Raw genomic sequence first — 15,104 nt, forward strand, 5'->3', positions numbered from 1 at the left:
GACTTACATGCTAATTCGAAGACTTTGGTAATACAGTAATTAATTATACATCTCTTAGCTATGGTCAGCCTACTGCACAACATAGCCAGCCATAGTAGCACATAATCTTTTAGTCCCAGCACTCAATCCCCATGAGTTTGAAGCCAACCTAGTCTACATAGCAAGTTCCACGCCAGTGAGCCCTATCTCAAGCAAACAAACAAAAAACTCAATGTAAAAAATAAAAACCAGCCGGGTGGTGGTGGTGCACGCCTTTAATCCCAGCACTCGGGAGGCAGAGGCAGGCGGATCTCTGTGAGTTCGAGACCAGCCTGGTCTACAAAGCTAGTTCCAGGACAGGCTCCAAAGCCACAGAGAAACCCTGTCTCGAAAAACCAAAAAAAAAAAAAAAAAAAAAAAAACCACAATAAAGTCAGAAAAGTGGAAAAACTTGACAAAAACTTTTGAAGTACTTTTCAAAGGATTTTTTTCTTTTACTTTTTTTATTTATTTTTTAGTTTTTTAAGACAGGGTTTCTCTATAGCTTTGATGCCTGTCCTGGAACTCCCTCTATAGATCAAGCTGGCCTCGAACTCAAGAGATCTTTCTGTCTCTGCCTCTTGAGTGCTGGGATTAAAGGCGTCTGGCCTCCAAAGGATTTTTTTTTTTTAAAATAAAGTAGTGCTCTACAGTCTTAGACTCTTAGGAGGCTGAGGTAGGATGACTGCTTAGAATTCATGAGATTTGAGAATAACCTGGGCAATACAGATTTGTTTTTAACAACAAAAAGTTAATTTGGGAGAGTAAGAGGCCTGGAGATAGGGCTAAGGAATTAAGAGCACTAGCTGCTCTGGCAGAAGACAAGAATTGGAGTCCTAGAACCCACAGGGAAGTTCATAATTGCCTGCAATGCCAGTTCCAGGGTATCTGATGCTTTCTTCTGGCCTCCGCAGACACTGCATACAGTGCACAGACATGCAAGCTGACAAAACACCCATATACATAAACTAAAAACAAACAATAAAACCTTTGATGGCCTGCCTGCACCAAGCAGGGTAGGTGCTTTGTTTGCGAGCTGCTCCATCAGCACGGAGGCCTGAGCTCTCGGCGCCAGGAGAGACAGCATTGGGGTGAGTTTCTGGCCCCGCCTGGAGCCAGCCTGGGACACGGAGCTCAGAGGTTCCTTGGCCCCCTATCTTTCTTGGGCTCTCTGCAGGGCCTCTACTCCCGGCATATCGCCTCTTTCTTCCTAGCACACCCAGCTTCCATCCAGAACCCTCCCCACTTCGGCCCCACCGCCCTCTTTCGGCACATAACATCACCCAGCAAAGCCTATCTGGGCACTGGGTCCGAATCCTCGGGGCACCCAAACGGGTGGGAGTTCCTTTGCTTCTATGGCCTGGCTGCACCAAACAGGGTAGGCGCTTTGTTTGCGAGCTGCCCCATCAGCACGGAGGCCTGATCTCTTGGGGCCAGGAGAGCCAGCGTTGGGGAGAGCCAACATTGGGGAGAGCCAGCATTGGGTAGGCAAGGAGACCTGATCCAGTAAAAGAAGATCCATAAGGGAGCATTTGGAAGAAGAGATGGGCAGACGCCAAGGCAAGAATTCGCCCAACAAGCTGAAAAGCAACATGAAGCCACCAGAAACCAGCAACCTCACAACGGGAGGACATGAACACCTTAATCAAGAAGAAGTAGAAAAGATTGACTTCATGAAAGTGATTGACGCCCTTAAACAGCATGTAAAAAACGCCCTTATAGAAATGGATGAGAAATATAACAGAAAGTTTGAAGAATTGAATAAATCAGTGAATGATACCCTAGAAAACCAAGGAAAAACAATCAAACAGATAATGGAAACAGTTCAAGACTTGAAAACTGAAATGGAGGCAAAGAAGAAAACACAAACAGAGGGCCGGCTGGACATGGAAAATTTAAGCAAACAAACAGAGTCTACAGAAACAAGCATAACCAACAGAATACAAGAGTTAGAAGAAAGAATTTCAGATTCTGAAGATACCATAGAGAAAATAAACACACTGATCAAAGAAAACAGCAAGTCCAACAAACTTTCATCACAAAACATACAGGAAATATGGGACACAATAAAAAGACCAAACCTAAGAATAATAGGAGTAGAAGAAGGAGAAGAAGTGCAGCTCAATGGTCCAGAAAATATATTTATTAAAATTATAGAAGAAAACTTTCCCAATCTAAAGAAAGATATACCTATGAAGATTCAAGAAGCATACAGAACACCGAATAGGCTGGATCAAAAAAAAACCATCCCCTCGCCATATAATTATCAAAACACAAAGCATACAGAATAAGGAAAGAATATTAAGAGCTGCAAAGGAAAAAGGCCAAATTACTTATAAAGGTAAACCTATCAGACTTACACCTGACTTCTCCATGGAAACCATGAAAGCCAGAAGGTCCTGGATAGATGTACTGCAGAAACTGAGAGACCATGGATGCAAGCCCAGATTACTATACCCAGCCAAGCCTTCGTTCACTATAAATGGAGAAAATAAAATTTTCCAGGATAAAAACAAATTTAAACAATACACAGCCACAAATCCAGCTTTACAGAAAGTAATAGAAGGAAAATCACTAACCAAAGAGTCCAACAATGACCACAATAACTCAGACATCTAGAGACCCTTCACCAACACAAATCAAAGAAGGGAAACACACAAACTCTACGACTAAAAAAGTGACCGGAGTTAACAACCACTGGTCATTAATATCACTTAATGTCAATGGATTCAACTCACCTATAAAAAGGCACAGGCTAAGAGATTGGATAAAAAAACAGGATCCAACATTCTGCTCTTTATAAGAAACACATCTCAACCACAAAGACAGGCACCTACTCAGAGTAAAGGGCTGGGAAAAGGCTTATCAAGCAAATGGACCTAAGAAACAAGCAGGTGTGGCCATACTAATCTCTAACAAAGTTGACTTCAAACTTAAATCAATCAGAAGAGATGGAGAGGGGCATTTTATACTCATAACAGGAACAGTTCATCAGGATGAAGTCTCAATCCTGAACATCTATGCCCCTAATATAAAAGCACCCACGTACATAAAAGAAACATTGCTAAAACTCAAGGCAGCCATCAAACCGCACACACTAATAGGAGACTTCAACACTCCTCTCTCACCAATGGACAGGTCAATCAGACAGAAACCTAACAGAGAAATAAGAGAATTAAAGGAGGTAATGAATCAAATGGACTTAACAGACATCTATAGAACATTCCACCCAAATAGGAAAGAATATACATTCTTCTCTGCAGCTCATGGAACTTTCTCAAAAATCGACCACATACTCGGTAACAAAGCAAACATCCACAGTTACAAAAATATATTAGTAACCACCTCTGTCTTATCAGATCACCATGGATTAAAGTTAGAATTCAACAACAATGCTACCCCCAGAAAGCCTACAAATTCATGGAAACTGAACAGTCAACTACTGAACCATACCTGGATTAAGGAAGAAATAAAGAAAGAAATTAAAGTCTTCCTGGAATTCAATGAAAATAAAGAAACAACATACTCAAACTTATGGGACACTATGAAATCAGTCCTAAGAGGAAAGTTCATAGCACTAAGTGCCCACTTAAAGAAAACAGAGAAAGCTCACATTGGAGACTTAACAGCCCACCTGAAAGCTCTAGAAAAAAAACAAGCAGACTCACCTAGGAGGAGTAGAAGACTGGAAATAATCAAACTGAGGGCTGAAATCAAAAAAATAGAAACACAGAAAACAATACAAAGGATCAACGAAACAAAAAGCTGGTTCCTGGAGAAAATCAACAAGATTGACAAACCCCTATCCAAACTAATCAAACGGCAGAGAGAGAATTTGCAAATTAATAAGATCAGAAATGAAAAGGGGGACATAACCACAGAGGAAATTCAGAGAATCATTAGATCTTACTACAAAAGCCTATATGCCACAAAACTGGAAAATGTAAAGGAAATGGACACTTTTTTAAGATAAATACCATATACGAAAGTTAAATCAGGACCAGGTGAACAATCTAAATAGACCTGTTAGTCGCGAAGAATTAGAAGAGGTTATCAAAAACCTCCCTACCAAAAAAAAAAAAGCCCAGGACCAGATGGTTTCAATGCGGAATTCTACCAGAACTTCCAAGAAGACCTAATACCTATACTCCTTAATGTATTTCACAATATAGAAACAGAAGAGGCATTGCCAATTTCCTTTTATGAAGCTACAGTTACTCTGATACCAAAACTGCACAAAGACTCAACCAAGAAAGAGAATTATAGACCAATCTCACTCATGAACATTGATGCAAAAATCCTCAACAAAATACTGGCAAACCGAATCCAAGAACACATCAGAAAAATTATCCATTATGATCAAGTAGGCTTCATCCCAGGGATGCAGGGCTGGTTCAACATACGAAAATCTATCAATGTAATCCATCATATAAATAAACTGAAAGAAAAAAAACCATATGATCATTTCATTAGATGCTGAAAAAGCATTTGACAAAATTCAACATCCATTTATGATAAAAGTATTGGAGAGATTAGGGATACAAGGGTCATACCTAAATATAATAAAAGCTATATACAGCAAGCCGACAGCTAACATCAAATTAAATGGAGAGAAACTCAAAGCCATCCCACTAAACTCAGGAACACGACAAGGCTGTCCACTCTCACCATACCTCTTCAATATAGTGCTTGAAGTTCTAGCAATAGCAATAAGAAAACATAAGGGGATCAAGGGGATTCGAATTGGAAAGGAAGAAGTGAAACTTTCGTTATTTGCAGATGATATGATAGTGTACATAAGCGACCCCCAAAACTCCACCAAAGAACTTTTACAGCTGATAAACACCTTTAGTAATGTGGCAGGATACAAGATCAACTCCAAAAAATCAGTCGCCCTCTTATACACAAAGGATATGGAAGCAGAGAGGGAAATCAGAGAAGCTTCACCTTTCACGATAGCCACAAACAGCATAAAATATCTTGGGGTAAATCTAACCAAGGAAGTGAAAGATCTATTTGACAAGAACTTTAAGGCATTAAAGAAAGAAATTGAGGAGTATACCAGAAAATGGAAGGAACTCCCTTGCTTTTGGATTGGGAGGATCAACATAGTAAAAATGGCAATTCTACCAAAGGCAATTTATAGATTCAATGCAATCCCCATCAAGGTCCCATCAAAATTCTTCACAGATCTGGAGAGGACAATAATCAACTTTATATGGAAAAACAAAAAACCCAGGATAGCCAAAACAATCCTATACAATAAAGGATTGTCTGGAGGCATTACCATCCCTGACTTCAAACTCTATTACAGAGCTACAGTGATGAAAACAGTGTGGTACTGGCATAAAAACAGAGAAGTCGACCAATGGAATCGTATAGAAGATCCGAATTTTAACCCACAAACCTATGAACACGTCATTTTTGATAAAGGAGCCAAAAGTATACAATGGAAGAAAGAAAGCATCTTCAACAAATGGTGCTGGCATAACTGGATGTCAACCTGTAAAAGAATGAAAATAGACCCATATCTATCACCATGCACAAAACTCAAGTCCAAATGGATTAAAGACCTCACTATCAGTCAGAACACATTGAACCTGATAGAAGAGAAAGTGGGAAGTACCCTACAACAGATGGGCACAGGAGATCGCTTCCTATGTGTAACCCCAACAGCACAGACATTAAGGGCAACATTGAATAAATGGGACCTACTAAAACTGAGAAGCTTCTGTAAAGCAAAGGACACTGTCACCAAGACAAAAAGGCAACCTACTGACTGGGAGAAGATCTTCACCAACCCCGCAACAGACAAAGGTCTGATCTCCAAAATATATAGAGAACTCAGGAAACTAGACTTTAAAATGCTAATCAACCCAATTGAAAAATGGGGCACTGAACCGAACAGAGAATTCTCAGCAGAGGAAGTTCAAATGGCCAAAAGACACTTAAGGTCATGCTCAACCTCCTTAGCGATCAGGGAAATGCAAATCAAAACAACTTTGAGATATCATCTTACACCTGTCAGAATGGCTAAAATAAAAAACACCAAGGATAGCCTTTGCTGGAGAGGTTGTGGAGGAAGGGGTACCCTCATCCATTGCTGGTGGGAATGCAATCTTGTGCAACCACTCTGGAAATCAGTGTTTCGGTTTCTCAGGAAATTCGGGATCAACCTACCCCTGGACCCAGCAATACCACTCCTGGGAATACACCCAAGAGATGCCCTATCATATGACAAGAGCATTTTTTTGTTGAACCATGTTCATAGCAGTATTATTTGTAATAGCCAGAACCTGGAAACAACCTAGATGCCCCTCAGTGGAAGAATGGATGAAGAAAATGTGGAATATCTACACATTAGAGTACTACGCTGCGGTAAAAAACAATGACTTCTCGAATTTTGCATGCAAATGGATGGAAATAGAAAACACTATTCTGAGTGAGGTAACCCAGACCCAAAAAGATGAATATGGGATGTACTCACTCATAATTGGTTTCTAGCCATAAATAAGGGTCACGGAGTCTACAATTGGTGACCCTAAAGAAGCTAAATAAGAAGGTGAACCAAAGGAAAAACATATAGTTACCTTCTTGGCTATGGGAAGTAGACAAAATTGCCGGGGAGAAAATTGGGATCTTGGGGGTGGGGTTGGATGGTGGTAAGGGGAGATGGGGAGAGAAAAGGGAGAAGGGGAGGATGGGGGGAACTTGGGGAAAAAGGAGGATTGGGATAAAGGAAAGTTGGATAGGGGAGCACGGAAGCACAATTCTTAGTTAAGGGAGCCACCTTAGGGTTGGCAAGAGACTTGAACCTAGAGTGGCTCCCAGGAGCCCAAGCCGAGGTCCCCAGTTAGTTACTTGGGCAGCTGAGGATAGGGAACCTGAAATGACCCTAGCCTATAGCAATACTGACGAATATCTTGCATATCATCATAGAACCTTCATCTGGTGATGGATGGAGATAAGAGACAGAGACCCACACTGGAGCACTGGACTGAGCTCCCAAGGTCCCAATGAGGAGCAGAAGGAGGGAGAACATGAGCAAAGAAGTCGGGACCACGAGGGGTGCACCCACCCACTGAGACAGTGGAGCTGATCTACTGGGAGCTCACCAAGGCCAGCTGGACTGTGACTGAAAAAGCATGGGTTAAAACTGGACTCTCTGAACATGAGGGCTGATGAGAAGCCAAGGACAATGGCACAGGGTTTTGATCCTATGCAATGTGCTGGCTTTGTGGGAGCCTAGCCAGTTTGGATGTTCATCTTCCTAGATATGGACAGAGGGGGGAGGACGTAGGACTTACCACAGGGCAGGGAACCCTGACTGCTCTTTGGACTGGAGAGGGAGGGGGAGAGGAGTGGGAGGAGGGGGAGAAGAGTGGAAGGAGGAGGAGAAGGGTGGGAGAAGGGGGAGGGAAATGGGAGGCTGGGAGGAGGTGGAAACTTGTTTTTTTTCTTCCTTTTCTCAATAAAAAAAAAACAATAAAACCTTTAAAAAGTTAATTTTTCTGCTGTGACATCATTGTTCTTGTTTTCTAAAAACTCCTTACTTTTTGGAGAATAACATTCTAATGTTTTGTTTTCAAAGTGATACACTGGTCACGAGGAGGAAACAGGAAGTAATAAAGTAAGATTAGCTGCAAGTTGGGTTCTTAAATTTCTTTCTTTGAAGTACTGAGGATTGAACAAAGGAATTCTCCATATTACTAGGCAATTGCTCTACCACTGAGCTGTATGCCCAGCCCCAAATTCAGCTCACTATTACTGACTGAGTCTGGATGACAGTCAGAGGGCTTGGTGCAACCATTCCATTTAAGAATACTTGAAAAGAGCTTAAACAATACATTACAAATGGAAAATAAATGTATTAACATTTATATAATATTAACATTTATATATTAACATTGAACATTACAATAAAAATTGAATTTTTATTTACCTTTTTATTCAGTCTCTGGTTTTCTTTTTCAACTTTCAGGATTTTGGAAGTGTTGCCTTCTGCAGAGTCCATAGTACTCCGAAGTTCTTCTACAGTTTTTGTCAAACTTTGGTTTTCCATCTCCAACTTTAATAACTTACTGGAAGTCAACTCATTTACCTCATGGCCCAAGGATTTCTGTGGTGCTATAATATTGAAAAATATGTCACTGGTAAATTATTTTTACTCTTTAATATTAAAAATGTTGACTTCTAATGTATCCGGACATTGATCTTTAACCTCATAAAAACATAAGTTATATAGGAGACACTATTAAAAAACTAAATGAAACAAAGTCTTGAGCTTCTAACATATACAGTTTAGACTAAAGAGACTATAGAATTCTAACTCATGAGAAATTATTTGGTAACGGCCATGTCCATGTCAACGAATCTCGGGTTACTCTATAAATTACAGCTATTATCCTGCAATCTTTACAAGATCACCTTGACTCAAATAAGAAATATAAGGCATATAATAAAATTTTGGAGCAATTTCAAAGATTAAAAGGCAGCTGAAGAAGAACCCTTAAAAACGATTTGAAGATCTTATATACTGTTCATATTCTGGATTAAGATGCTAACGTTCAGTTAGGAGCAAAGACCACCACCATCTGCTCTATTTTGTCATGACAAAGCATCTTCATAAGTAGGTTTTTTTAAAAAAATTATTTATCTATGGATTAGTGCTCTGCCTGCATGTATGCCTACATGCTAGAAGAGGGCACCAGATCCCATTACAGATGGTTGTGAGCCACCACATGGTTGCTGGGAATTGAACTCAGGACCTCTGGAAGAGCAGGCAGTGCTCTTAGCTTCTGAGCAATTTCTCTACTCCCATCATTCTTGAGTATAGCATCACTGTCAATTCAACCTGGACTAGATATTTAAACAAGAACAAAATAAGTTCACTTGTTACAATATGGCACTTTGGACAGTTTATTCAAATTATATATAATGGTTTGATCTACAAAATAACTAATTCCTATAATTTTCTATTATTATCATTGAAGAATGTCAAAAAATTGAGAATTATGGAAATTTTCTATGTTATTTCTTATTATTTTGTTTTTCAAGACAGGATTTGTTTTGAAAAGTTATAGCCCTGGCAGTCCTAGGACTTGCTCTATAGATCAGGTTTGGACTTGAACTCAGAGATTCGCCTGCCTCTGCCTCCCAATTGCTGGGGTTAAAGGCATGCACCACCACCACCTGGCTTATTTATGTTAATCTTAAATGTACCTTTTCACATAATTTATTTAGGTTCTCATGTTAGTACCAACATACTTATTTTTAACTGACAAGTAAAATTTATATTTCTAACACACACATAGACACCTATGGAATAGCGAAAGGAGGGTATGAGAGATATGTATTACTATACATATTTTTGTGGCTAAAACATTAAATTTTACTTTGTTAGCAATTCTCAAGCATACAAATAAATGACTGCTATTAACTGTAACCACTGATGTACAACAGACTTTATAAACTTATTCCTATCTGAAATCCTGTGCCCTTTGTCCAACAGCTCATTTTAACGAGCAAACTTTTATTTTATTTTTGATTTTCGAGACAGGGTTTCTCCGTAGCTTTTTGGTTCCTGTCCTGGAACACAAGCAAACTTTTAAAGATCCCACAAGATCATGTAGTATTTACTTTTTCACATGGTTTATTACAATATAACATAATATCCTTCAAGTTCTTGCATGCTCTATCATGTAGTATTTACCTTTTCACATGGTTCATTACATATGACATAATATCCCTCAAGTTCAAGCATGCTCTATCATATAGTATTTACCTTTACACACGACAAATGCACTAACCTAGATGACTGTGAATACTATTAAAATAAACATGAAAGTGCAGATATCTTTCATAAACTTTACAAATTTTGGCTATGTATATTCCCAGGAGTAGGACTGCTGGATCACATGTTATTTTGTTTGCTGTTTTTTTGAGAAACCTATTTTCCACATTGGGTATACTAATTTACACTGCAATTAAAAGAGTATGCATTAAGTTCCTCTTCTCCACAACCTCAGTGTGATGACTAATTTTCATTTGTCTATTTGGTTATATTTGGAATCACCTAGGAGATACAGTTCTGAGTGTGGCTAAGAGTAAGGAGAAATGTGAGTGAATCTTATTGGCTGGGGTCAAAGGCTGAATGGAGCTGAGCACCAGGGCTAGTCTCCCTCTCCTGTCCAACTGTGTCTACAACGGCACTATCTATCTCATGCTCCTGCACTGTCATCTTTGCCAGGATGGACGGTACCCTTTTAAAGCATGAGCCCAAACAACTCTTCCATCCTTAAGCTATTTTGTCAGACATCACAACAAAGAGAAAAGTGATGTATGTGCTTATCTTCCGTGTTTTTAATAGCCACTGTAACAATGGGGAGTGCAGATAGACTGTGGCTTTTCATCTTTATGATGATTAAGGCACTCAACGTGTTTTTATGTACTGTCATGTTTTTAAGAAATGCCTACTACTGATATTCTTTGCCTCTTTTGTGTGTATACGTGTGGTCCTGGGAATTAAACTCGGCTCTTTTGTGCATGCTATGAAAGAACTCTACTACCCAACTACTTCTCCTGGTTCTCAGATCAGTATTTAATAAGGTTATTTGTTTTTTAACTATTGAGGTTCTTACAGATCAAATGTGTATTTTGCAAACATATTATGCTATAAACTATCTTGAATGTTTCATTTTGTACAGAAACTTTTTTTGTTTTTGCTGTTTGTGATCTGGGTATTTATTTATTTATTTATTTGGTTTTTCGAGACAGGGTTTCTCTGTGGCTTTGGAGCCTGTCCTGGAACTAGCTCTGTAGACCAGGCTGGTCTCGAACTCACAGAGATCCGCCTGCCTCTGCCTCCCGAGTGCTGGGATTAAAGGCATGCGCCACCATCGCCCGGTTTGGGTATATATATATATTTTTAAAAAGTGTCTATACCAAGACCATGACACTTTCTCCCTGTGTTTTCTTTGGTAGTTTTACAGTTTCAGGTCTTCTATTTATTTAAGCCTTTCATCCTTTTATACCTGTGTGAAACCACAGTCTAATTTACTCTTTTACAATAGAATGTAATTTTCCCAGCATCATTTGTTAAAAAACTTATGCTTTTCGGTGTCATTTCCCTGTCATGTTTGTCAGAATTCAGTTGAAAATAATGCATGGATTTATCCTTGGGCTTGTTATTCTGTTACATTTGTTTGTTATTTTGTTTTGGTTGTTGCTATTTTTGTTTGTACAGTACGCTATTTTGTTTGTATATTTGTGTAGACTTTTAAAATCACGCATTATGATTCCCCTGTGTTCTATAGCCTTCAGAATGTTTAGTTATTCATAGTTCTTTATATTTTTACATCAATATTAGCATTCCCCTTTTTATGTCTTTGTTTCTCAAAATGGACTCTCTTATCTCAGGCTGGTCTTGAATTCACTACCTAGACAAGATTTGAACTTGTGATAATCTGGAGTCATGTCTATAACCATCACATCCAATATTGTTTATCATTTCTGGGACTAACTGTATTTTAGTAGACTGCAGTGAATCTACAGATCACTGTGGATAGTATGAACATTTTAATAACATCAATTTTTGTTACTGAATATGTTATACCACTCTATTCCTCTTCTTTTTCAGTGATGTCCTACAGTTTTAGCATAATCATCTTTCACTTCCTTTTATTTTAGTGTTCTAAAAGGTTTACTTTTGCTGGATGGTGGTGGTGTCAGCACTCGAGTTTGAGGTCAGCCTGGTCCACAGAGAAAGTTCCAGGACAGTTAGAACAGTTACACAGAGAAACCCTATCTCAACTGAAAATAAAGTTCATTTTCATTTTTTGTTTATGTGTATCTGTGTCTATGTTTGTGCATGAGGATGTCTAATGTGTATGGGTGCCTTTTAAGGCCAGAGGAGTATGCTAAATCCAAATAATCTGGTGCTAGAGTTATAGGAGGTTGTGAACTGCCCAGCATGGATGCTAATAACTCCTGTCCTCTGGAAGAGCAGCAAGCACTTTTAACCACTGACTCATCTCTGTAGCCCCAGTTAAATTTTTTTTTACATGTTTTATTTTTTAGGAACTTAAAATATTTTTATTTATTTATTTATTTTAATCCAGAGGTGTTTTATTTTTTGTTTAGCTAGGTTTCTTTTTTATTAATTAATTAATTTATTTATTAAATATTTCTGCCTCCTCCCCGCCACCGCCTCCCATTTGCCTCCCCCTCCCCCAATTAAGTCCCCCTCCCTTGTCAGCCTGAAGAGCAATCAGGGTTCCCTGCCCTGTGGGAAGTCCAAGGACCACCCACCTCCATCCAGGTCTAGTAAGGTAAGCATCCAAACTGCCTAGGCTCCCCCCAAGCCAGTACGTGCAGTAGGATCAAAACCCAGTGCCATTGTTCTTGACTTCTTAGCAGTCCTCATTGTCCGCTATGTTCAGCGAGTCCGATTTTATCCCAGGCTTTTTCAGACCCAGGCCAGCTGGCCATGGTGAATTCCCGATAGAACATCCCCATTGTCTCAGTGTGTGGGTGCACCCCTCGCGGTCCTGAGTTCCTTGCTCGTGCTCTCTCTCCTTCTGCTTCTGATTTGGACCTTGGGATTTCAGTCCGGTGCTCCAATGTGGGTCTCTGTCTCTGTCTCCTTTCATCGCCTGATGAAGGTTAATATTCAGGAGGATGTCTATATGTTTTTCTTTGGGTTTACCTTCTTATTTAGCTTCTCTAGGATCACAAATTATAGGATCAATGTCCTTTATAAAAATATTTTTAAACTACATTTTTAAACATTTTTATTTTTTGTGTGTGGGCACTGAATGTGTTGTTTTTCTCCTTTTACCATTTGGGTCTTGGAGACTGAACTCAAGTCATCAGGACTGGTTGCAGGTACAATTACCTACAAGCTATCTTGCCAGTCTAATTTCTTCTTTTTTAAACAACTTTTTTGATTTTATTTTATGTGCACTGGTGTTATGTCTGTATGTATGTCTATATGAGAGTTGGTGTGGGAAGTCTTTCTGTCTATGTGTGGCTTTTATTGGTTAATGAATAAAGCTGTCAGGACCCGTGGCTTAGCAGAATAAAGCAAGACGGGAATTCCAAGCAGAGAGAGGAGAAGAGAGTAGGCAGAGTTGAGCGGATGCCATGGTAAACCACGAGCCTCATGGGTAAAATATAAAATAATGAAAATGGGTTAATTTAAGATATAAGAGCTAGCTAGCATACGCTTAAGCTACTGGCCAAATAGGATTGCAAATAATAAAGTTTCTGTGTGATTATTTTGGGTCTTGGCAACCGGGACCCAACAGAGAATGTGAAATTCCCCTGAGCTGGAGTTACAATCAATTGTGAGATAGCATGTGGGTGCTGGGAATTGAAGTTGGAGTCTCTGGATGAGAAGCCAATGCTGTTAACCACTGAGACATCTCTCCAGTCCTGTTTCTTCTTAATAGACACTATAAGTGAGATTGTTTTATTAAATAATCTGTTCTTATTTTGACTTTATATTCCTAATCTTTATCGAGTTAAGTTTTTTGTTTTTAAACTTACAATTTTATGGTATGTGTAAGTTTATGTTGTGGTAAACACAATTTAACTCCTTTCTAACTTGGATGCCTTTCATTATTTTTTCTTGTGTAACTACTCTTGTAGAATTCTAATATTATGTTGAAAAGAAGTGGCAAGTATATCCAATTTTGTCTTAGTAATGACAGAATAACAAAAGGTTTAATATTTTCATTGTCGGGTATATGGTGACAGCAACAACTTGTGACTCACGGCTTTCATTATGTTCAGTTACATTCCCTCTATACTTCATCTGTTGAGCACTTCTATGAACTGAAGTTTTATGAACTGTGAAAAGTGCTTGAGAATCTGAGTTCAAACCCCAGAACCATGGGATAAAAAAGCGAGCTAGGGTGGCACGCACTTATAATTGTAGCACTGCGGAGGCCAACAGGTCAATCCCCCAAACTAACCAGCCAGACAGTGAGCCTGCTTGTAGAATTTTCAACTAGTGAGAGACCCTGTTTTCAAGGGGGAAGGAAATGACAGTGGCTCCTGAGGAAGAATATTCATGGTTGTCCTCTGTCCTCTACAAGTAGGTAAGCACACATAGATAGGCTTTTTAATAGCAGAAAACTTAAATCTGTGCTGCTTGCTTGTAACTCAATTTATAGAAGTAAAACAAAAAGTTACAAATATTTAGCCAGGTGGTGCTGGTACACACCTTTAATCCCAGCACTTAGCAGAGGCAGACAGATCTTTGTGAGTTTGAGGCCAGCTTAGTCTATAGAGTGAATTGTCTACAACCTCACCCCTCCAAAAATTACAAATACTTTAAGTAAAACCATGGGTTCACTACTTATTATGTAATAACCAGTACACAGGACACCAGAATTTTATTATTAAATTCTCAAGTAAAATATCAGAAAAATCTAATAGATAATACACAGGATGAGGCTTCTATCTGCACAAATAACTATAAAAACTAGTCTAGAAATTCTTTCAGAGCTTATATCTACCTGATAACTATGTCCTCAAGCCCATTATAGTGTGCTGTATTTCTAAGTGTTTAATAAATATTTGTTCAAGAACTTCAGGTAAATAATCTAATACTGTGTAAATTAGGAATTATGGAACTAATCAGCTTTGAATAAATTTAACTGGCTATGATTAACAAAATGTGTTAGCAGCATTAACACACCCAATGCAAACAACTGTAATATATTTAACTTTTGTTTTGTTTTGTTTTGTTTTGTTTTGTTTTGTTTTTTGAGACAGGGTTTCTCTGTAGCTTTGGAATCTGTCCTGGAACTAGCTTTTGTAGACCAGGCTGGCCTTGCACTCACAGAGATGCGCATGAATTTAATTTTTAAGAAAGTGTCCAGGAAAAAAAAGTGGCATAAGTACGAATTTATTTTTTGTTTTTTAAGATACTTTTTAAAAGCTATATATTGTCTAATGTATACTAATTTAATATACATACTAAATAAAGCTATAATAGAATTATTTAAGACCATTTTAAACAGAAGTGTAGAAATTCAAGTTTTTTAAAAGTCCCCTTTCCCAGAACAAATAAAGTTGAG

General features: G+C 38.6%; 1 protein-coding gene across 8 annotated transcripts in view; it reads right to left on the reverse strand.

The window, feature by feature from the left end:
* The window catches only part of Ccdc88a (coiled-coil domain containing 88A), a 159,764-nt gene that overhangs the window by 56,430 nt on the left and 88,230 nt on the right, over window positions 1–15,104 (reverse strand). For all 8 annotated transcript variants that reach the window (XR_012907212.1, XM_075942535.1, XM_075942534.1 and 5 more), the window contains one exon: window positions 7,961–8,145. Coding sequence is in view for 7 of the 8 variants with exons in the window: in XM_075942535.1 (XP_075798650.1) it covers window positions 7,961–8,145 (185 nt within the window). In the remaining variant the exon portion in view is untranslated. The remainder of the gene's footprint in view (window positions 1–7,960; window positions 8,146–15,104) is intronic.

Source organism: Microtus pennsylvanicus, chromosome 12, assembly GCF_037038515.1.
Source record: "Microtus pennsylvanicus isolate mMicPen1 chromosome 12, mMicPen1.hap1, whole genome shotgun sequence".
NCBI classification, from domain to species: Eukaryota; Metazoa; Chordata; class Mammalia; order Rodentia; family Cricetidae; genus Microtus; species Microtus pennsylvanicus.